Source organism: Belonocnema kinseyi, chromosome 1, assembly GCF_010883055.1.
Source record: "Belonocnema kinseyi isolate 2016_QV_RU_SX_M_011 chromosome 1, B_treatae_v1, whole genome shotgun sequence".
NCBI classification, from domain to species: domain Eukaryota; kingdom Metazoa; phylum Arthropoda; class Insecta; order Hymenoptera; family Cynipidae; genus Belonocnema; species Belonocnema kinseyi.
In genome coordinates, this window is record NC_046657.1 from 143,780,516 (window position 1) to 143,805,691 (window position 25,176).

General features: G+C 23.5%; 2 protein-coding genes across 2 annotated transcripts in view; one reads left to right on the forward strand and one right to left on the reverse strand.

The window, feature by feature from the left end:
- The window catches only part of LOC117174966 (GTP-binding protein 128up), a 34,431-nt gene extending 29,445 nt beyond the window's left edge, over nt 1–4,986 (reverse strand). Inside the window, exons 1-3 of the mRNA XM_033364442.1 lie at nt 4,802–4,986; nt 4,516–4,681; nt 1,116–1,246 (exon numbers count right to left, since the gene is read on the reverse strand). Of these exons, the coding sequence (XP_033220333.1) occupies nt 1,116–1,246; nt 4,516–4,681; nt 4,802–4,843 (339 nt within the window). The 5' untranslated portion in view covers nt 4,844–4,986. The remainder of the gene's footprint in view (nt 1–1,115; nt 1,247–4,515; nt 4,682–4,801) is intronic.
- A 7,289-nt stretch (nt 4,987–12,275) lies between these two features.
- LOC117180400 (isovaleryl-CoA dehydrogenase, mitochondrial) overlaps nt 12,276–25,176 on the forward strand; it is a 25,433-nt gene continuing 12,532 nt past the window's right edge. The window contains exons 1-4 of the mRNA XM_033372900.1: nt 12,276–12,537; nt 17,597–17,686; nt 22,476–22,697; nt 22,797–22,857. Of these exons, the coding sequence (XP_033228791.1) occupies nt 12,418–12,537; nt 17,597–17,686; nt 22,476–22,697; nt 22,797–22,857 (493 nt within the window). The 5' untranslated portion in view covers nt 12,276–12,417. The remainder of the gene's footprint in view (nt 12,538–17,596; nt 17,687–22,475; nt 22,698–22,796; nt 22,858–25,176) is intronic.

Consider the following 25,176-nt stretch of genomic DNA (forward strand, 5'->3'; position numbering starts at 1 on the left):
GATAAGATTGTAAAAAATATATAGATGTAAACGGAAAGATTGTAAGGAATGGAAGTCATGTAAACCCTTAGGGGACACATTATGAATAAAGAAGAAATATAAAAAATGTATAAAAATATGATTTTATTTGCAAATTTTTAAATATTTGTAAGTGGTTTAAAATCGCTTTAAACACTTTTTAAAAATTAATTTTTCGAACTGATAAATTATTTAAAATTTTCTCAGGAATATTGAAAACATTTTTTTATTATCTAGAAAAATTTTAAAATCTATAAAAACCTTCTACATTTTTGGTGAAAAATCTTTAAAAATCTGTAGTTTGTTAACAAAAATTAAAAAAATTTTTTTTCAATATTTCGTTACGTTTTTCTTTAATTCTTCAAAATTAAAATCATTAAATTTTTTCCAGAAATCTTAAGAATTTTTGCCATCAAAATTTTAAAAAATCTACATTTTTCAAAAAAATGTTTTAAAATGGTTAAAAATCATTAAAATTTTTCCTCGAGTTTTTTTTAATTCCGCGAAATTCCAAAAAATGCCTTCGAATCAAGATTTTTTTTTACAAATTAAAAAATATTTGCAAATATTTTGAAAATTTTTTTAAATCAATCTTTAAAAATGAAAAATTATTTAAAATTTTCCCATGAATCTTAAATTTTTTTTTGAAACTTTTCCAAATTCTTAAAAAGCTTCGAACTTTTGTTCAAAATAAATGAAAATCAACCTTTTGTTTTATATTTGTTAAAAAATTTTCAATATTAAATTTTTGATACAACTTCTCAAAACATACAATTTTCAAAATAATTCTCTAGAAAAAACAGAGTAATTCGAAAATATAAAAAAATAAGGAAAATGTCAATTCAGAAGATTAAAAATAACCGAGAAAATCTGCCCATTAGTATCGAAAAAGTCTGGCTATTCGTACGGAAATTTCTGTACATTTTGCCAAGGCCTAAAAATTATAGTAAATTATTTTGCGGTCTTGTATAAGTTTCAGTAAAAAAAAAAATAAGTTGGAAAAATAAAATTTGGGGAATATTCATGGGTCCGATTAGAAATTAGGTTTTTAAATTTAATTTTAAAATTTCTAAATTAAAAAAAAAAATCGTACTAACCTGGATTTTCGCTCCTTTATATTTTATACATCCGGGAACAGTCGTCAACGTTGTGAATTCGTAGGCCGCTACTTCTGAATAAACGCCGGCCAGGGTGCTTAAAAGTGTTGATTTCCCAACAGATGGAAAACCTGAGAATTATATTTTATAAATATAATTTATGGATTTAATAAATATTCAATAACAGTAGGTAATAAGGCCGGGAAATTAAATTTCACAACAAAATTCCCGTTCTAAATTTGAATATAAATGCACAATTGTTACAAATAAAAAAAAATCTAATGCTAAAATTGGGACAAATTTTTTTTTAAATATCTAAATAATGTTATGAAATTTTTTTTTTTTAACTCACAATCAAAAAACATTTTAAACAAAATAGTTTAATTTTGAAGAAAATTATTCAATTTTTATCAAGATAGTTGAATTTTTCACCAAATAATTGAATTTTCAAGAACATAATGAATTTTGTAACAAAATAATTTGTTTTACAACATAATTGATTTTTTTCACAGAATAATTTAATTGTTAATAAAATAGTTGAATTTATAACATACGACGATGAATACTTAACCAAAAAGACGACTTTTTAACAAAATATGTAAATTTTTAAACAAATAGTTGAATTTTCAAGCCGAAAAGAGACGAATTTTTTAGAATACGTTAAATGTTTAATTCAAAAAGTTAAATTTTCAATCAAAAAGACTAATTTTATAGAATAAGTTGCATTTTTGAATCGAAGAGTTGGATATTTGATGAAATAATTTAATTTTCAATCAAATAAATCCATTTGCAACAAATTAATTAAAATTTAAACATAATAGTTAAAGTTTCATAAAAATAATGTAATTTTTAAGTTGAGAAAATTAATTATCAACCAAAAAAGAATTTTTTACAAATCATTGCATTTTTAACATGAAAAGTTTAATTTTCAAAAAAAAATTAAATAGATGATACTAGAAGAAAAAAAACAAACGAATTTAAACAAAATAATTATATTTCCATCCAAAGAGTTTAATTTTCAACAAAATAAATAAATGTTCAACAACATAATTCAATTTTTAATAACATAATTCAATTTTTAACAATGTAATTCAATTTTCAACAACATAATTCAGTTTTTAACAATATAATTCAATTTTTGACAAAATAATTCAATGTTTAACAAAATAGTTGAATTTACAACGTAAAAAAATGAATTTTTAACCAAAAAGAAAATTTTCAACTAAAAAAGGCAAATTTGGAGGAGAGGTTATTTTTTTAACTCAAAAAATTGAATTGTCAATAAAAAATTAAGTAGTTAATATTTATTAAAAAAATCAAAATAATTCGATTTTTTACAAAATAATTTCAATTTTTAACAATATAATTAATATTTTAACAATTAATTCATATTTTTTAAAATAATTTAATTTTTTAAAATATAACCTAGATTTGAACAACATAATTTAATTTTTGACAAAGTTAGTCTATTTTTGTCAAAGTAATTCAATTTTTAACAATATAATTTTGCTTTCAACACCAAAATTCAAATTTTGACAAAATAATTCCATTTTTAACAATATAATTTAATTTTCAACAACATAATTCAATTTTTTACAAAATAATTTGAATTTCAACAAAATAATTCAATTTTTAACAATATAATTCAATTTTTGACCAAATAATTCAGTTTTTAACAATTTAATTCAATTTTCAATAACATAATTAAGTTTTCAAAAGTACAATTTTATTTATAGCTAATAATTCAATTTTTGATAAAATAATTCAATTTTTAACAATATAATTTAATTTTACATCAAATGATACAATTTTTGACAAAATAATTTTAATTTAAACAAAATAATTCAATTTTTAACAATATAATTTAGTTGTCAATAACATAATTCAATTTTTGACAAAATAATTCAGTTTTTTACAAAATAAATTCAATTTTTAATAACATAATTCAGTCTTTAACAATATAATTTAATTGTTCATCAAAGAATTTAATTTTTGACAAAATAATTTCAATTTCAACAAAATAATTCAATTTTTAACAATATAGTTTAGTTTTCAACAACATAATTCAATTTTTGACAAAGTTAGTAAATTTTTGCTAAAATAATTCAATTTTGACAAAAAAATTTGAATTTCAACAAAATAATTCAGATTTTAACAATATAATTCAAATTTCAATAACATAATTCAATTTTTAACAATGTAATTTAATTTTTGACCAAATAATTCAATTTTTGAAAAAAAATAATTAAATTTTTAACAATATAATATAAATTTTGACGAAATAATAAAATTTTGGACAAAATAATTAAAATTTTAACAATATAATTTAAATTCTAACAAAAGAATTCCATTTTCAATAACATAATTCAATTTTTAACAATGTAATTTAATCTTTGACCAAATAATTCAATTTTTGACAAAATAATTCAGTTTTTGACAAAATACTTTCAATTTCAAGAAAATAATTCAATTTTTGACAAAATAATTTAAATTTCAATAAAATAATTAAATTTTTAACAATTTAATTTAATTTTTGACCAAATAATTTCAATATCAACAAAATAATTCAATTTTTGACAAAGTCGGTGAATTTTTGCGAAAATAATTCACTTTTTAACAATATAATTTAATTTTCAATCACATAATTCAATTACTAAACAATTTAATTTAATTTTTCATCAAATAATTCAATTTTTGACAAAATAATTTGAATTTCAACAAAATAATTCAAATTTTAACAATATAATTTAATTTTCAACAACATAATGCAATTTTTGAGAAAATAATTTAAATTTCAAAAAAAGAATTCAATTTTCAATAACATAATTCAATTTTTAACAATATAATTTAATTTTTCACCAAATAATTCAATTTCTGACAACATAATTCAATTTTTCACAAAATAATTTAAATTTCAACAAACTAATTCAATTTTCCACAACCTAATTCGATTTTTGACCAAATTAGTCAATTTTTAAATATATAATTTCATTTTTGACATAAAAATTCAATTTTTGACCAAATAGTTTAATTTTAAACTAAAAGGCAAACTTTATAGAAGACGTTGCATTTTCAACTCGAAACGTTGATTTTCCAACAAAAAATTGAAGAGTTGATATTAAAAAAGATATCATTTAAACAAAATAATCAAATTATCAACAAATTATTTCAATTTTCAACACTTTAGTTTTATTCTTAACAAATTAATTAAATTGTTAGCAAAATACTTGAGTTTTTAATTAAATAGTAAAATACAATAACCCACAAATATGAATTTTCAAGCAAAAAGATGAATTTTTAAAAAATACAGTGCCTTTTACCGAAATTCCGTGTTTTTTCAAAATCCCTGACCAAGGGCAAACCAGTAAAATTAAAATAAATATTGAAAAAACCTTCTGACCTACAAAACCTATTCGGGCATCACCGGTTTTGGCAACTTCGAATCCTTGCTCCCCACCTCCGCCTCCGCCTTTCGGAGTAATCAGCTCTCGTCTCAATTTCGCGAGTTTCGCTTTCAGCAGACCCAAATGACCAGAGGTGGCTTTGTTTTTTTGCGTTCGGGCCATCTAAAATCGAACATTATATCATACAAATCTTCCAGACAATACTTTTTTACACTTTTACATGTTAAAAACAGGTAAAAAAGCGCGAGAGAGTATTCCAGACTGGAGAAAAAGTAAGGTTACCTCGGCCTCGATAGCCGCGATTTTTTCCAAAATCGTACTCATTTTGTCGAGATTTTTCACTCACTCACGCAAGTCAATCTTTTTCAAGATAGATTTTTTTAGCACAACATTGTAAACAGGATTTTTTCGAACGACACGTGTTTTCAGACTGACGGTGCGAGCGTAACTGAGTTGAAGTTTGTCGCATTCTGTTATTCAGCGCTGCCAATACTGGAAAAATAAAATTTTCGAGTGTTGCGCATGGCCAGCACTGAGGGCGCGAAAATTTGAATTTTTTTGGAATTTAACTGTCAAGAAGACAAATCTGAGATTTTTTAGTTTTAATTTAAAATTCAATTGCAATATTTTTTTTATTGGAAATAAAATTTTTTAAATCTCTGTTGAGCAATACAACTAGGTATGTAGTTTGTTAGAAATTGGAATATTTGGTAGAAACCTAAACTCCTTAGTTGAAAATTTAGCTATTTTGCCTAAAATTCGCTTTTTTTATATTGTTTTTGAAATATCAACTATTGTTTTTAAGAATTAATCTTCTTGTTAAAATTTCAACAGTTTGGTTAACAATCCAACTAGTTTCTCAAAAAATAACCGATTTTGTTTAAAATTCGTTCTTTTGTTTTTGTTGAAAATTCAACAATTTGGTTAACAATCTAACTTGCTTGTTACAAAATAACTACTTTGTTTGAAATTTATTCTTTTGTTCCTGTTAAAATGTCAACTATCTTTTCATTGTTCTAATTTCCTCTTTTTTGAAAATTCAACTTTTCGGTTTAAAAATTCAACTAATTTGTTGAAAAATCAACTATTTTGTTTGAAATTTATTTTTTCGCTCTGTTCGAAATGTTAAATTTTCGGGTTAAAAATTCAACTAATTTATTGAATTCTTGTTTTTAAAACACCACTTTTTGGGTAAGAATTCAATTAATTTTTTTGAAAAATTCATTATTTTGTTTGAAATTCATTCTTCCGTTGTGTTGAAATGTAAAGTGTTATCTTTCTTGTTGAAAATTTCTTTTGCCGTTGAAAATTTAACTCTTCTGGTTAAAAATTTAACTAATTTTTTGAAAATTAAATTAGATTTTTCAAAATTCAACTCTTGGGTTGCAATTTTAACTATTTTGTTTCAAATTCGTTTGTTGTTGTTGTTTTTATTGAAATATCAACTATTAAATTATTTGTTGAAAAGTAAACTTTTTGTTGAAAATTCAACAATTTGATTAGCAATGGAAATAGTTTGTTGAAAAATTTACTATTTAGTTTAAAATTCGTTGTTTCGTGTTACTGAAATGTAAATTATTTTTTAATTTTTGAAAATTTCTCTCTTTGTTGAAAATTCATCTTTTCGGGTTAAAAATTCAACTAATTTCATGAAAATTAAATTAATTTGTTTAAAAGTAAACTCTTGGGTTGCAATTTTAATTATTTTGTTTTAAACTCGTCTGTTGTTATTGAAATATTTTACATTATCATCAAAGAAGGTATTAGATTTGTGTAATATTCGACCCCCCCCCCCCCCCCCCCCTGTTGTTGTGAAATGTCCACGTTTTCAGACCCCCTGAATCTGAAAAACAGGTTTTTACGAATGTGTCTGACTGTGTGTCTGTCTCTGTGTCTTGCGGTGTCGCTCTGTGAACACGATAACTTTTTGACAAATCAATCTATTAGATTGTCCCTTGGTACATTTGTTGAGTGTCCTAAACTAAAGGCCAAGTTCGTTAGCAAGCCATTTTGGATAAAAAATCAAAATGTGGGCACATTTTGAAAATTTTTGAGACCATTTTTTTCAAAATTCAAAAATTCTCTGTATGTTTATTTATAGTATTTATAAGGGCAAGAAATTTATCCTACTGACTTTTTTCATAAAATCCAAAATGACCAGAGTTATAGCATTTACAAAATTCCAAAAAACACACGAAAATGAACATTTTATGCCAATTAACGCACGATATGACAAAGAGTCAAGAAAAGAAAAATGTTTCTTTTTAAATTCCTTACAAGATTATCATAAAAAATTTATAATTTGACACCATACAAAATAATGAAAAATCCAAAAAGTACATTTTTCGGCTAAACTGTGCAAAATACGATAAAAGATGATTGAACAAAAATTATGCATTTGAAAAAGATCTAAAAAATTTGTTATTAACCACTTTTTGATAGGATGCGTAGTTTCGGCTATTTTTTACGATTAAATTCAAAAACAGAACTATCAAAAAATTATTTATAACGAATAAATCATTTTTACATTCTTATCAAAGAAGGTATTAGATTTGTGTAAAATTTGACCCCCCCCCCCCATATTTTGTCAAATGTCCACCTTATATAAAAAAAAATTTCTCATGAATACATTAATCGTATTCTGTTGACCAGTGCTAATATTAATTACTATTATTTATAATATAGTACAATACTTTTTCTGTTAACATTTATGCTTAACACGAACATTCAATTCGAAACTGCTGCGTTAATCTGATTTTATAATACTTTACAACCAATTAAAAAAATAAATATTAAAAGGCACTTAATTTGCACAGCTTAGAATATTCAAAAATCTTGTAATTATTGATGGCTTTAGTAAAAAAAAAACAATGATTTGAATTGAATAGTGCTTGAAGATTTTCTATTTTTTAAGGCTTCAAAGGCACAATGGTTTTAATGTTAAAGCTGCTGCTCTAAATTTGCTACAATTTCCAATACTTTATTTTAACATAATGTTTAATTGTAATGCCCTTAGAATAAAATTTAAGAGAATTTAAGAATTTATGATTTTTAACAATATTTTTATTGTTCAGGTTAAATCAACGGTTGAATATAAATTATTTTCTAGCTCAGACATATTCAGGAATTACAGTGTTTCTTATACAAATTTAAAATGTTCAAATATATTAATTTATTTCAAACAAAAAAAAAGTTTTTTCTACTTTAAAAGATAACTCTTTAACTAAATAATTAAAAATTTTAAAATAATTGTTCATTATTCAACCTAAAAAGAAAAATTGCCAACGAGAAAGTGTCATAGTTTATGTTTTAATGAAAAAAGAATGAAATTTATACAATAAAAGAAAATAATTTTAAAACCAAAAAGACGAATTTCCAATAAATAAAGATATTTAACTCAAAAAATAAATAAAAGTTTATATAAATTATTGAACCTTTAAACCAGAAGACAAATTTTCTTGATAAAAATTGAATTTTGAAACAAAAAATATCACTGTTCAACAAAAAATTAATTTTTCACGAAACTGATGCATTTTTACGCAAAAAAAGGAAATTTCAAACTAAAAATTATTTTTAACAACAAAAAACACGCGAATTTTTAATTGAAAAATATATATCTTAAAAAAATGGAAAAGTTACATTTTATGTTAAAAAATTTATTCTAAACAAACAAAAAATAAGTATTTTCCACTAAACACTTTGATTTTTCACCAGACATAAGCCTTCAATAAAAAAATTTCACAATGTAGTTTAACTTTGGCCCAATAGTTGAATTTTCAATTAAAAAAGATTAATTTATAACAAGATAATTAAACTATTAACCAAGGAGATAACTTTTCAACTTAAAATATAAATTTTTAACAAAAAAAGTACTTTCTTAACAAAGCGATTCAACCAAATGTTTTAAACAAATTATTTAAATTATCAAGCAATAAAGAATGATTTTCAACCAAAAAGTTGTATTTTCATACCAAAAATGAAATTTCCTCTATAGCAGATGAAGTTTCAAATTAAAAAGATATATTTTCGAAGAAATGGTTTAAATTTTTATTGAAAAAGATTTTAGTCGAGTTTTCACGATCAAACTATGAATTTTTTAAAAAGAATTAATTTCCTACCAGAAAAATTGAATTTACAATCCAAACAGACGAATGTTTTTAACCAAAAAGGATGAATTTTTAACAAAGTTGTTAAATTCTCTAGCAAATAGTTGCATTTTTATCAAAAAATATAAAATTTATCTTGAAGCAAAAGAATTTTTTATTACAAAAAAATTGAGTTTTCATCCAAAAAGGATCCCAGTTTACTCAGTAAATTCTTTTTTGAAATTTATTCTCCTTTTTTAAAAATTCTTCTTTTCAGTTAAAAATGTAAGTATTCTAATTAAATAATAATAATTTTAGTCAAAAATTCATCTCTTGGGTTAGAAATAAAATTACTTGGCTGAAAGTTTAACTCTTTTGTTACAAATTATTTTGTTGAAAAATAAGCTGTTTGATTGGAAACTTGTATTTTTCTTTGGATAAAAAGGAATTTTTTGCCGTAAGTTAAAGTATTTTGTTGAATTTTTTTTTAGTTAAAAATTATTATTCTTTTACACTAAAAGTGTAACTATTGTTCCAGTTGAATATTCCATAATTTTAGTTAAAAATTCATCTTTTTGGTTGAACAATTATATTTTAACTAAAAACTTATTGATTCAATTTTTGATTATCAAATGATGACCTTTTGTAGTTCAAAATTCGTTTTTTTTTTTGGTTGAAAATTGATTTTTTAACATGAAACATAATTATTTCTTTTTTGGTTGACAAATTATCTTTTTCTAGTAAAAATTCATTTTTGTTGTTGAAAATTAAACTATTTCAATTTAAGCTTAATTGTTTTAGATGAAAAGTCACTTTTTTTGCATAAAATTCAATTACTGTTCCAGTTTAATATTCATAATTTATATTGAAAATTCATCAGTTGGGATAAAAAATTTGTATTTCAAAATGTAATTTTCGTTTTTTGTTGAAATTTTTCTTTTTTAGTTCAAAATTCATCTATTTCGTTGAAAATTAATCTTTTTGTTTGAAAATTAATCTCATTTTTTCTAAATGCATCTCTAGCAAATAGTTGCATTCTTATAAACAAATTTGAAATTTATCGTAAAGCAAAAGATTTTTTTCAACCAAAAAGGATGAATTTTTAACAATATAGTTAAATTCTCTATCGAATAGTTGCATTTTTATCCCAAAGTATCATTTTTGTACTAAAACAGATGAATTTGTATTAAAAAAAAAAAAAAACAATTTTTTTTTAATAAGTGGAACCCAGAAAATATTTCAGTTCATTTTTCAACAAAAAAATATAAATTTTAAACAAAAAGTAAATTTTCTGCGAAATAGTTAAGCTTTCAAGAAAATAGTATAATAGCTTAATTATAAATGTTTTTATAAATTTTGTTCTAAATAAAAAAATATGGCCTTTTTCTATTTGACGTTCCCGATGCTCGTCAATAATTTGAAAATGGTTGAAATCGCTTAAGTTGCATAAAATAGTATTAGTTAAAGATATTCCACTATTAGACTATATACAAAAAAATTGTTATCAACAAATTATTTGTTGAAAAAATTTGTTCTACGATTTTCCATACACACACGTTTTTTCAAGTTATGTTGCAAGGAATTGAAATCAAAACAATATTGTATAAAAAATGTCTCTTCTGATTATAATTGTTTTAATTATAAACAAATTTAATGTACAAATGCAGTAATCAGGCATTTTTCGAAAGAAATATTAGTTTTTTTATATGTCAACTTTTCTGGAGAAAATTCCACTAGTTTGGTGACAATTTCATTATTTTGTTGAAAACTCAATTCTTCGGTTGAAAATGTAACTAGCATTTTCTTTAAAATTCTTTTTTGTTATTGTTGTTGAAATACCTTCTATTATATATTTTGTTGAGAATTCATCTTTCTGTTGAAAATTCTATATTGTGGTTGAAAAATTTGACCAATTTGTTTAAAAATATTTTTATTTGTTTGTTGTTGAAATATCAATATTATATTTTTTGTTGAAAAATAATCCTTTTGCTGAAAAGTCAAGAATATGTTTAAAAATTCAAAGCTTTGATTGGAATTTCAATTATTTTGTTTAAAATTAGTTTGTTGTTGTTAAAATATAAACTATTATTTTCGTTTTTAAAAATTTATCTTTTTGTTGAAAAACAAACTTTTCGCTTTACGAATTCAACTAGTTTTTAGAAAATTAATTATTTTGTTTAAAATTAGTTCTTTTGTTGATTGAAATGTCAACTATTACTTTTGTTGCTGAAAATTTCTATTTATGTTGAAAATTCAACTTTTAGGAATAAAAATGCAACTCGTTTGTTTAAAATTGAATTATTTTGGTCAAAAGTTCAACTCCTTGGTTGAAAATGTAACTATTTTTTTGTTAAATTGGTTTTTGTAATTGTTAAAATATCGACCTTTATATATTTTGTTGAGAATGCATCTTTTTATTGACAATTTATCTTTTTGTTGAGAATGTGACAGTTTGTTTAACATTATCACTAAATATTTTTTTGAAAATAGAATTATTTTTTTTTGAAAATTCGACAGTTTGGTTGAAAATTTAACTATTTTGTTAAAAATTCGTTTTTTGTTGTTGAAATATCAAATATTATATTTTTATCAAGATATCGAGATATCAACTGCTCATAAACTAAGAACAAATAAATGCTGCCATAGTGAATACATCAATAGTACTTTACAGCATTATTTGAATTTATTTAAACAATTTTTGTTAGTTTGAGCAATTCTCTTTTATAAAAATTTAAAAAATAACAAAAAATTGACCTGATAAAATTATTATTCTGACTATATATTGTACCGAAAAACTATATTAACCATTGTCAATGTTTTAAACAAATAAAATTTTCTAAAACAATTTTTTTTCATTGTTTCAAATATTGTTTAAAAAGACATAAAAGACATGAAAAGACATAAAATTTAATAACACTGTTTTATTCCGTAGACACTGCACACTCGTGCTTATTATTTTATGGTCTAATAAATGTCGATAAGGTAGGAACCGATTAAGTATGAAATGGTCATAAGGTTTGCTACTATAATTGCTTACGTCATCCAATTCCTACCGTACCGACATTTTTGTCGAACAACTTAAGTTTACATGAATTCAGGTATCGAGTTTCCCATTTTGAAAAATAAATAAAAGCCACCAAAGAACTTTTTTTATACTGCTAAGTTTTTAGATTTGCAAAAACAATTCCAAAAATTAAAAAAAAGATTGTTGTGATTTAAACTGTTTTAATTTAAAAAATATAAGCTTAGGAGTGTACAAACGTTATTTAGCGTCTTTTTTTTAAATATTCACAATGGTAAATATGATATCTTAATCTTTTTTGACGTAAATTGTTAAATAAACAAATGTCGGTATAGTAGGAATCGTGTGAAATGAGTATCACATAGCCTTAATTAATTAAAAATTATTTAGATAAAAAATAAATGAAATAAGCAATTTGTTTGGTAAAAAACGAGGAGAAAATCATTTTTAGCACGAAGCACGGAAATTGTTACGATTTGTCAATTCTCGGCTTACCTACCTGATTGTGAAAAAAAAAGAAATAATTGTGAGTTGCGACGCCGATGACGATAGAAACATTGAATAAGATCAGTCGGTTGTCGCACTTCGTGTAGAAAGGAATCCGTTAAAAAAAATTAATTTATTATTATTACTGAAAAATTTGATAAAGATATGTACATATATATAAATATAAAAATCAGTATTTAAATTAAAAATTTAATGTAATAATCTCAATAAAAGAGTGATAATTAATTAGAGAATGTTAATGTGATTTAAATTAAATTCACAACTACTTTGGTGAATCAAGAAAAATGAGTTTACGTGTCGGTTCTCGACTCTTGAAAACACATGTGAATCGTCAGACTCGATTCTTATCACAGTTTTACAACATCGATGATAGTGCCTTTGGATTTACAGATCAACAAAAAGAGGTTGGTATAATTTTAGATTCTTATCAGAATAGATTTTAGATTTGTGTAAAATTTGACCCCCCCCCCCTGTTTCGTCAAATGTCCACGTTTTATTTGGGAATTTTATATGTAATTCGGGAATTTTATCATTCAGAAATTTCCAAATTCAGAAATATTATAAACTGTTCGGTAATTTTAGTAATTTCTATTTGGAAATAAATTATTAAAGGAATGGCTTTAATTGTTTAAATTCGGAAATTTTATGATTCGGGGAACTTATAATTAATTTGGAAATTTTATTATTCAGAATTTTTCGATTTCGGGAATATTATAAACTGTTCATGTGAAGAATTTCTGAAAATAAAACCAAAAATCTTACGACCACATTTGGAAAACCACCATGAAATGCAAACTGAATTTTTATTGCAAACTGAACAAATTTTGTTTTTCCTGAATAAGAAAGAAAAAAAAATTTATTTTTTCCTTCTCTTAAAAAATAAAAAAGTGGAAAGAAAAATGAGAAGAATCAGATTGAATGAATTGAATGATTTAATTTTATTTTTTAGGAGAAAAAAGTTTTTTTTCAGATTGCAATAGTACAATTTTATGATTGTTGTCCAAATTTAGTCATAAGATCAGGGGCGTATTAACGGAGGGGCTAGCCCCGGGCCCCAACATTGGGAGGGCCCCGCAAACTCTTCGAATGAAAAAAATATATTATTGCATATTTGCGTACACATAATTGAATTTTGCACATGGTCAACTATGTTAGATAAAAGTTTATCCGCATTGACGAGGTTAAGCATTGAAGTTGATTTACTGCAATCAATTGATTTTGATGATTTAATAAGTGACTTTGCCCGAGCAAAAATAAGAAAAAAAATGTCTAATTGTATAATAATTTGTAGTTTTTAATATATAAGTACTGAAGAAAAAATATTTGCGAGAATAAATTATAAAAATAATTATAACATAGTTTTTATTCATATTCAAAAAATGATGACATTTTGCTGCCTTTAAGTGGGCCTGATATTCATTTTAGTCCCGGGCCTCGTAAAACTTTATTCCGCCCCTGCATAAGATGGTCCTTTTGGCCCTTAAAATTTAATTCGTAAATTGTTCGTTAATTTTAGTAATTTCCGTTGGGAAATAAATAATTTGAGAAATGGCTTTAATTATTTAAATTTAGGAACTTTCAAATTCGATAATATTATAAATTGTTGGATAATTTTAGTAATTTTTATTTGGAAATAAATCGTTTGAGAAATGGCTTTAACATTTTTTATTTAGGAATTTTCCCATTCAATAATATTATGAATTGTTGGATATTTTAGTAATTTTCATTTAGAAATTTTTTTCGAGAAATAGCTTTTGATCGTTTAAATGCGGGAATTTTATTATTCAGAAATTTTCAGATTCGGGAATATTATAAAATGGCTTTAATTTTCCAAATTCGAAAATTGTATGATTCGGGGAATTTATAAGTACACCAAACTCTCGCTTTCTGTCACCCCGTTTTCAGTCAAGGACATTTTAAGGCAACCCCGACACTTGGCTGAAAGCGAGAGTTTGGTGTAATTAGAAAATTTTATTATTCGGGAATTTTCGATTCCGGGAATATTATAAATAAATAATTCGAAAATTATATTATTCGGTAATTTTCGATTCGGGGAATATTATACACTGTTCGGTATTTTTGGTAATTTTCATTTGGAAATACATAATTTCATGAATGGCTTTAATTGTTTAAATTTGCGAATTTTCAAATTCGATAATATTATAAATTATAGGGTAATTTTTCGAATTTTCATTTGGATTTTTTTTTCTAGAATTCGTTTCAATTGCTTAAATTCAGGAATTATCAATTCTGGGAATATTATTAACTTTTCGCTAAATTTAGTATTTTTCATTTGGTAATAAATCATTTAAGAAATAGCTTTAATTTTTTAAATTTTGGAACTTTCAAATTCAATAATATTATAATGTTGTTGTTATGTTTAATTAAGAAATTTTATAATTTGGGAATTTTTGAATTCGGGAATATTATTATTATCTTCGGTAATTTTAGTAATTTTTGTTTGGAAAAAAATTATTTTGGGAATGGATTTATTTGGTCAAATTCGGAAATTTCATAATCTACGAATTTTATGATTCGGGAATTTGTAAATACAGTAATATTATAAACTGTTCGGTAATTGCAGTAATTTTCATTTGGAAATCAATTATTTCACAAATTACTTCAATTATTTAAATTTGGGAATATTATAATCCGGGAATATTATTATTTGGGAATTTTATATTTAATTCCGAAATTTTTTCCCTTGAAATATTATTGTCATATTATTATAATGAAATTTTTTAATTCGGGAATATTATAACTTGTTCGTTAATTTTAGTATTTTTTGTTTGAAAATAAATTATTTTAGAATTGGTTTTAATTGTTTGTATTCGAAAATTTTATTATTCGAGGAATTTATAAGTAATTCGGAAATTTTATTGTTCCGGAATTTTCAATTTCGGGAATATTATAAACTGTTCGGTATTTTTAGTAATTTTCATTTAAAAATAAATTTAGAAATTTTATAATCTGGTAATTTTTTAATTCGGGAATATTATAAATTGTTCGGTAATTTTAGTCATTTTTGTTTGGAAATCAATTATTTTGGAAATGTATTATTTGGTCAAATTCGGAAACTTCATAATCCACGAATTTTATAATTCAGGAATTTTTAAATACGGTAATCTTATTAACAGCTTGGCAATTTCAGTAATTTTCAATTGGAAATAAATTATTTTATAAATAACTTCATTTCTTTAAATTTGGGAATATTATAATTTAGGGATTTTATTATTTGGGAATTTTATATTTAATTCCGAATGTTTTTTCTTTGAAAATATTATAAACTTCTTGGTAATTTGATTTAATTTCAATTTCGGGAATTTTATAAACTGTTTGGTAATTTCAGTAATTTTTATTTGGAAATAAATTGTTTTAGAAATGGCTTTTATTGTTCAAATTCGAAAGTTTTATAATTCGGGGAATTTAGAAGTAATTAGGAAATTTTATTATTCGGGTAATTTTAGTAATTTTCATATAGAAAACAATTTTTCTAGAAATAGCCTTAATTTTTAAAAGTCGAGAATTTTATTATTTAGGAATGTTATGCGTAACGCAGAAATTGTATCATTCGGGTATTTTTAAATTCGGGTATATTATAAAATGCTCAGTAAGCTTAGTAATTTTTGTTTGAAAATCAATTATTGTAGAAATAGATTTAATTGTTTAAATTCAGGGATTTTATTATATGAAAATTTTGAAATTCGTAAATATTCAAATTCGGGAATATTATAAACCGTTCGGAAATTTTAGTAATTTTTATTTGGAAAATAAGTTATTTTAAAAATGGCTTTAATTGTTCAAATTCGAAAGTTTTATGATTACTTTTCGGTAATTTTAGTAATTTTCATTTTGAAATAAATCATTTGAGAAATGGCTCTCAAATTCAATAATATTATAAATTGTTAGGTAATTTTAGTAATTTTCATTAAAAAAAAAACTTTTCTAGAAATAGCTTAAATTGTTTAAATTCGAGAATTTTATTATTTAAGAATGTTATATGTAATTTGGAAACCTTATCATTTGGGAATTGTTAAATTCGGGAATATTGTAAATTGTTCGGTAATTTTATTAATTTTTGTTCGAAATAATTTATTTTACAAAGTTTTATTTGTTTAAGTTCGGGAATTTTTCAATTCGGTGATATTCTTTAAATTTGGGAATATATTAATCCAGGGATGTTATTCATTGGGAGTAACATATATAAATCGAAAATTTTATTTCTCGAAAATATTATAAACTTTTCGGTAAATTTTTGTTTGAAAATCAATTATCCGAGAAATTGTTTAAATTGTTTAAATTTGGGAATTTTATAATTCGACTATTTCATTTTTCGGGAATTTTATTTTTCGGATTTTTTCGGTCATCCAGATTTTTTGATTGGTTTATTTTTTGTAGGCATTTTGTAAATTTAGAGGGAATATTTTAATAACATTTTATTATTAAACATTTGGAAATCAATTATTGTAGAAATGGTGTTAGTCAATTAAATTCAAGAATTTTATTATTCAAATTTTTATCATCCGGAAATTTTCCTATTCGGAATTTTTATATTTTGGCAATTTTATCATTTTGGAAGTTTGATAATTTAATATGTTATGTTTCGGGAATCTTATTATGCAGGAAATTTTCAAATTTGGTAAGTTTATAAACTGTTCGATAATTTTATTATTCGACACTTTTACCATTCGGTATTTTTAAATAAAAAAATTCAGCTAAAAAGGGATTAGTTAAATTGTGCAATTTAAAAAAAAATTTCAGATAAAGGAACAAAAAATTTTGAACAAAATTGTTCCACTGAATAATATAAATTTCCAATAAAAAAGGGACCACTTAAATTTTTATTTGAACAAATAAATTTTCAAACTTATGGAAAAAGCTAATTTTCAACCAAATGGTTCATTTTTTTCAGAAAAACAGTTGAATAAAAAAAAAAAATTCCAGCAGGAATCGTAATGTTCTACCAAAAAATGATAATTCGAAAATATACATGAATTTTCGACTAAGAAAGACTTATTTTCTTAAAAAAGAAAAATGATCAACTTTAAATTAGAAAAATTAATTTCTAAGTAGTTGGATTTTTAACTAAAAAAAAAGAAATTCTGGATTTAAGAATGGAATTGTTAAATTCTTAGTAAAAAAGTAAAATAAAAAAATGAATTTCCAACCAAATAAATGACTTTGTAATAAAACTGTTCAATTTCGGATCAAGTGTATTTATTTTTGGCTAAAAAGTTAAATTTTTAACCAGATACATGAAGCTTGTACAAAGATGATTAATTTTCTACCAAAAAAAACAAACTAAAAAAACACACAAAGGAATTTTCAACATACAGAATTTTTCAAATAAAAACATCGATATTTGACCTATTATTTTCTAAAAAATAATGTTCTTTTGAATTATTAAAAATTCTTTTGTGAAAAAATGTTATTGCCCAAAAAAATAATTCCTTTTTGTTACAGTTGCGCAATCTATCTTTCAACTTTGCGCAAAAGGAATTAGCACCAATAGCTGGAGAAATCGACAAAAAGAATAACTTTGAAAATTTGAGGGCAAGTATAAAAATAAATAATTAATAATAAAAAAATGTATTAAGGGCGTATAATATTCACCAGATGCCTACCTTACCGACTCATTTTTTTATCATAACAATGGACAATATATTTTTTTTGAATCTGTAAAAATTTTATTAGTACGGAAACGTTCCTTTTCTTTTTTGCCCCAAACTTTCTGCTCGGTATCCAATTTCTTGTGAAATCGGTATAGTAAAAAAGTCAATAAAGTAGGAATCGGATAAGTATCACACATCCTTAAGGCCCCTGAAAATCGTATTTTACGAAATTATTTGTTCTTTTTAGACTAGGCATAGAAAATACATGAATTGAGATATCGATTTTTGCATTTTGGAAATTAAATAAAAGACAACAAAGAAATTTTTTATGCTGCTAAATTTTTAGATTTACAAGAAGAATCCCAAAAAAATGTTATGATTATAAAAGTTCAGAAGTATAGAAACGTTCTTTAGTGTCATTTATTTAATTTCCAAATTCGAAATTTCGATTCATGTGGACGTAATTTGTTGCAAAAAAATGTCGGTATAGTAGGAATCGTATGATGTAAGTATTACATGGCTTTAAGGCCATGTTATTCGATATTTATATGATTAAAAATGTTTCAAAAATATTTTGTAATAATAAATATTTAGAAACATTTAATCTATCTTTAGTTCTCCAACATTTTAATTCGAAAACTCTTTTTGTGCAAAAAAGAGTTGTTGCGGAAAAATTGCCGTTAAGGTAAGGATCAATTGAGTGTGAAATGGCCTTAATAAAACATTTAATTAATTTCAGGGTTGCTGCAAAATTCCAATTTTGAAAATCCCTCTTTTTTACCTCAAAAAAGTAGTTTAATAAATTAAAATAAAATTTCTACCCAAAACTATAAATCTGAACCAAGAAATTAATTATTCAAACAAATAGTTGAATTTTCATCTCAAAAGATAAGTTTTCTTCAAAAAAAAACTGTCTACAAAATACGTGAATTTCCATATAAAAAAGGTAAATTTTTGAACACAAATAGAATAGACAAATTTTTAGTTAGAAAAATTAATTTTCAATAAAAGCAAACAAAAGTTTAACAAAATCGATAAACTTTCAGCCTAAGATAAGATTTTTTTAACCAAAAATATAATAGTTAAATTCGTCTTGAAGAAACTAATTTTCATCCTGATAAAACTTTTTTTTAACAATACAGTTAAATTTTAAAATGGAATTTCAAATGATTTAGTTAACTTTTAAATTTAAAGAAATTAATTTTCAAATAGATCAAAAAGATAAAGTTTCGACTAATGAGATTAAATTTTTACCGAAAAAGACGAATTTTCAACGAAATTGTTAAATTTTTACGTAAAACAGATCCATTTTTCTTTCAAAATAGAAGTTAAATTTTCAGTAAAAAAATTAATTTTTTACAAAATAAGATAAGCTTTAATGACATAGTTCATTTTTAAAAAACAGATAAAGTTTCAACCAAATGATTAAATTTCTATTAAAAAATATAAATTTTTCATAATAAATGGAATGGTTAAATGTTTAGCTAAAAAATTTAATTTTTAAATTTAAAGACTAATTTTCAACTAAAGAAAATTATTTTTGACCAAAAAGATTAATTTTGTACATGAAATATTAATTGAAAAAAACATTATTTTTGGAAAGAAAAGGACAGATACATTTTCAATAAAACTATTATTTCTCACCAAATAAAAATTGTAAGGAAATTTTTATCAGAAAAGATTAATTTTTTACCCAAAAAATGAAATAGTTAAAATGATGATTCTTCAACCGAAAACATTAATTTTTAACTAAATAGTTTAATAAAAAAAAAGAATTTTGTACAAAATAGTTACGCTTTCTACATAAAAAATTAATTTTAAACAAAAAAGATGAAGTTTCAAATAATGAGATTACTTTTTCACGTAAAACAGATCCATTTTTTTTAAATGGAATATTTAAATTTTCAGTGAAGAAATAATTTTGAACAACCAAAAAAATTTTTTCAATGAAATACTTCAATTTTCAACCAAAACAGATAAATTCGTAACCAAGATGATTTAATTTCTATCAAAAAATTTAATTTTTCTATAATAAATGGAATGGTTTAATAAAATAACCAAATTAATCAATTTTTTTTACCGAAAAGATGAATTAGTCAAAAAGAAGATTAACATTTCACCAGAGAAGAAGAATTAATTAAAAGAATTTTTTTATCGAAATATTTGAATTTTCAATTAAACAAGTGAACTTTATTTTCATCGAAGAACATTATACTCAATTCTATCAAAATAGGTAAATTTTCGACAATAAATGGAATCGTTACGTTTTTAGTAAAAAAAAATTAATTTTCAATCTCAAAAACTTATTCGCAACTACAAAAGTTAATTTTTTACCATAAACACTAATTTTCTACCAAAAATTGTAGTCAATCAATCAAAGAATTTTATAAAAAAAGGTGAATCTTCAATAAAATAAATAAATTTTTAACTTAACACCTAAATTTTTAACCAAGGAGATTGAATTCCTATTAATGAATATAAATTTTTGTAAAATAATGAAACAGTAAAATTTCTAGTGGAAAAATTAATTTTCAATATGAACAAATAAGTTTAAACCAAATTAATGAATTTTCAATCAGGAATATAAATTTTCAACCAAGAAGATTAACTTTCTTCAAAAAAAAAAAAATTATTTTTAACCAAATATAGCATTTTTTAAAAAGTAGTTACACTTCCAACTAATTAGTTCAATTATCATAAAAAAAAGTATTCTTAACAAAAAATGTAGTATTTATTATACATAACACCTAATTTTTTTAAATTGTTAACCAAAAACAATTTATTTAAAACAGACGAACCTTAAACAAAATATTTGAATCTTCCATCAAAATAGATTAGTTTTCAACTAAACCGTTTTAATTTTGGATAAAAAAATTCAATTTTTATAAAAATAAATGAATTTTTAAACAACAAGATAAATTTTCTACCAAAAAAGAAACTTTTTCAACAACACACATGCATTCCAATTAAAAATAGAATAGGTAAATTTGCAGTTAAAAAAATAAAATTCAAAACAAATCAATTAATTTCAAACTAAAATGACAAATCTCCAATCGAAAAAATGAATTTGTAACTAAAATGAATTACTTTTTAACAAAATAGTTGAATTTACAACCAAAAAGATACATTTTCTACAAAAAAACAAACAATTTCTCAAAAAAATAAATGAATCTTCAACAAAAAAGGATGCAGTTCAAAATTAAAATATAATAGGTAAATTTGAAGTTTCAAAATAAATTTTAAAGCAAATAAATTAATTTTAAGCTAAAATGATAAATCCTAAATAAAAAAAAAAATTTTAACTAAGAAGAATCACATTAACAAAACTGTTAAATTTTCAAGCAAAAAGAACATTTTGTAACAAATTACATGATTTTTAAATAAGAATATATAATTTTTCAATCAAAAAGATACATTTTTTTAAAGAATGAGAAATTTTTATTAAAATAGTTAAACTTTTAACAAAAGAAATAAATTATCTAATAAAACCATGGATGTTCCATCAAACAATGAATTTTTAACAAAAATGTTGAATTTTCGATCTGAAGATAAATTGTTAACGATTAATATTATTATTCTGCCAAAAATTAGATTTTATAATAATTCATAAATTTTCGTCTAAAAAATAGCAATAAATTTTGAACCCAGCGTGGTATTTTAGGTAAAAATTAATTTTTAACAAAAAATAAAAAAGAATCAACAAAATATGAAAATTTCCAAATAAAGAAATGAATTTTCAACCAAAAACGTGGATTTTTTACCAAAAAGTTTAATTTCTGACCTAAAACGATGAATTTTTAACAAAAAATTAATGTTTAACCGAAGAGATTAATTTTTAACTAAAGTCTTTAACCAAAAAAATTAATTTTTAACAAATTAGTTCCGCTTTTAACCAGTAAGTTGGATTGAAAAAAATCATTTTCAACAAAAAATGTAACAGTTAATATTAAAAAAAAAATAATTTCAAACTAAAAACAGTTCTACTTAACAAAAAAGAAAACAAAAAAAAATTTAACCAAATATTTGAATGATTGAATGGTGGGTAATAATAATTGATGAATGTCTTTTAAACAAAAATATAATAATTATATTTTAATTTGAAAAAAATAAATGTTCAGCCAAATAAATGAAATAAAAAAAAAAGTTATACTTTCAAGCAAAGAAATGAATTTTCAATCCTAGATTGAATTTGCTGCTACTTAAATTATTTTTAATAAACAAAATAAAACAAATAAATTTTTAACAAAATAGTTAGATTCCTATTAATCCATTAAATTCCGATGTTAGATATTACCGATTACTGACCAAATAGTTTTCTGAAGAAACAAAAAAATCTGTTTCGGTTTGGATTTGAACCTGAAACGCCTGTATTCACGAGAGGAGCGTTAATGGTAGCGGAGTTGGCTAACACTCAACGCATGCATAGTGCTGTTAAATTGTTCATGGCTCAAGCCCGGTTTGAGACAGATTTTTCTCGTTTCTCTAGAAAATATTTTGTCCAGTAATTGGCAATATTTCACATCAGAAATTAATCAGAAAGAATTAAATTTAAAGATAACACAAATCGCATTTTCAACCAAATAATATAATTTAATTTCAACTTCAGGTTATCGAAAATGCTTAGACTTTCTCTAACTTTCTGAGATACCCTGACCTGTAGCACCCTGTAAATTTCCATAAACATTACATTATAAATAAATAATAAAGTAATTTTTAAATAATTCTTTTAGCCATTTTGGAAGGAATTGGGAAGACTGGGTTTCCTTGGAATTACTGCAAAACCCGAATATGGAGGGACTGGTGGTGGATATTTGGATCACGTGATTATTTTGGAAGAAATAAGCAGAGCATGTGCTGCTGTGGGTCTCAGTTGTGGTGCCCATTCAAATTTATGTCTGAATCAAATTCACAGAAATGGAACTGAGGATCAAAAGCAAAAGTATTTACCAAAGGTGAATTTATTAGACGTACTCGCATTGTAACTGGGCGTTTGGACAGGGGAGAGGAAAACTGCAGAAAACTGCTATCGCTACATGGCCTTATAAGCACAGTTTAGCTCCGCCTATTTAGACGGCCTTGAAACCTTCACGTTCGATAATTTGAAGGCTGGGGGTGGGAGCACCTCTATCGCGACTTTCAGGTTATTTTTTTCAGGCGACGTTCATTGGCTGCCCCATTTCTATATAAATGAGAGCGCTATAAGCAAATTCAATAATTTATTATTCTTGTAATATTAAAAGTTTCTAGTTTGTAATTTTAAATAGTTTTGCGCTTCTCGGCACATAAGCGGTCAAAAAAGTCGCGGTTCGTTAGATAGCATGTACCACAGTATTTTTTTTTTTAGGTATGTCGAGACAAATATAACATTTCCTTGAAATAGTACAAATTTTCTAACTGAAAATCAATACAATAAAATAAAAAAACAATTTAAATATTTCATGGAATAGTGAGATATGTAGCATGATGCCACGGTAATGCTATGATAGGTGGAAATGTTTGGAAGGTTAGCACAGTTCGGGACAGTTGAAGACCTTATAGTTTCACGAAATACATTCAACTATCCAAAATTTGAGGTTAGAAAACCCGATTCTGAACAAATCGATGGGATACATTAACCTCAAATTTAGGATTTTCCTTTTTATTTCAAAACACTGAAGAGTCATTAATCGACAAAAGAATGAAACATGACTGAGACAATGCATTATACATTTGACATTTATTATTCGTATATTTTGACTTATTTTTACGTTTAGAATAGTTTCTCGAAGAAGTTGTTTGCATTTCCATGACGTCATGCTAAAATGCAATGGGGAAAAAATTACTTTTTCGGTCCAAAATAACGTACAGCCCACAAATATTAACCGATTTAGACAACGAAAATTGTTAAAAAAAGCTTATAAGATTTGTAAGTGAGTTGTCGAACCTGATTTTTAAACAAGAATTTCAATTTCTTTATAAATAAACAAATATGACGAAAAAAATTACGATTTTTTCTATTTGACGTTCCCGCCGTACGTCAATAACATGAAAATGGTTGAAATCGTCTAAGATTCGTAGAGTAACATTATTTTAAGGTATTCCAATATTATGTAATCAACAAACACAAGTTGTTATAAACAAATTATTTGTTGAAAGAATGTATTTTACGATTTTCCATAATTTTACGTTTCTTAAAGTAATATTTCAAGAAATTTGGATAAAAGCAATATATTGTTAAAGAGATTTTTTTCTTGAAATTATTATTGTTAAAATTATAAGCAAATTTCATAAACAAATTCATTAATCAGCTATTTTTGGACAGAAAAATTCTTTTTCTTTGTGTGATTTTTAAAATTAGGAACTTTATGATAATTTTATAAAAATTCATAATTTCTTGATTGATATTATGATTTTTTTTAAAAATTTAGTAAACAAATGACTTATTTTGTCAATTGTTCGCAGAAAAATACGTTTTTTATTAATGCTAGTGATTTCAGTTTGGAACTTCATGACAATTTCAGCATCATTCACAAATATTTGATAAATTTTATGATTGTTTAAAACAAATTTAATAAACAAAAGCATAGATAAGACATTTTGCCGGAAGAAAAATTCGTTTCTTTTCGATGACAACTTTCTCAATTGGGAAGTACATCATAATTTCCAAAAGAATTCGTAAAAAAGTAGTTTTTTCTAGGACAACTGTTTAAATTGGGAACTTCATGATAATTTCAGAAAAAAAAATTCATAATTCATTGATGAATTTGATGACTTAAAAAATAGTTTTAATAAACAAATACATTATTTGGACATCTGTCGACTGAAAAATTCTTTTTTTTCGATGTCATCAATAAATGATTAATTTCTTCTGAATATATCATAAAGTTTCCAATTAAAAAAGTTGTCATAAAAAAAAATGAATTTTTATTTCGAAAAATGCCTTATCTATGCTTTTTTTAATAAATTTGTTTGAAAAAATCGTAAAAATTATCAACTATTTACGAATGTTGCTGAAATTGTAATGACGTTTTTAACTAAAAGGACTGGCCTTGAAAAAAAATTAAATTTTTTTGTTAAACAATGTCTGAATAATGCATTTGTTTATTAAATTCGTTTTAAAATTCATAACATTAATCAACAAATTGTGCATTTTTCTAAAATTATCATAAAGTTCCTAATTAAAAAAAAATTATATCGAAAAAAATGAATTTTTCTGTTGAACAATGGCTGATTAATGCATTTGTTTATTAAATTTATTTATATAATTAACAATCATAATCTCAAGAAGAAACTTCTTTATCATTGTATTCTTTATCCAAATTTCTTGCAATATAACTTTAAAAAAACGTAATACAGTCTGTCAAGTTAAAGCGTGGGTGGCTTTACTCGCAGTCGGTAAGGTGTATCGACATGAGTTTGGTGTCAAAATATTAAGAAGAGCTCCCTCTTTCA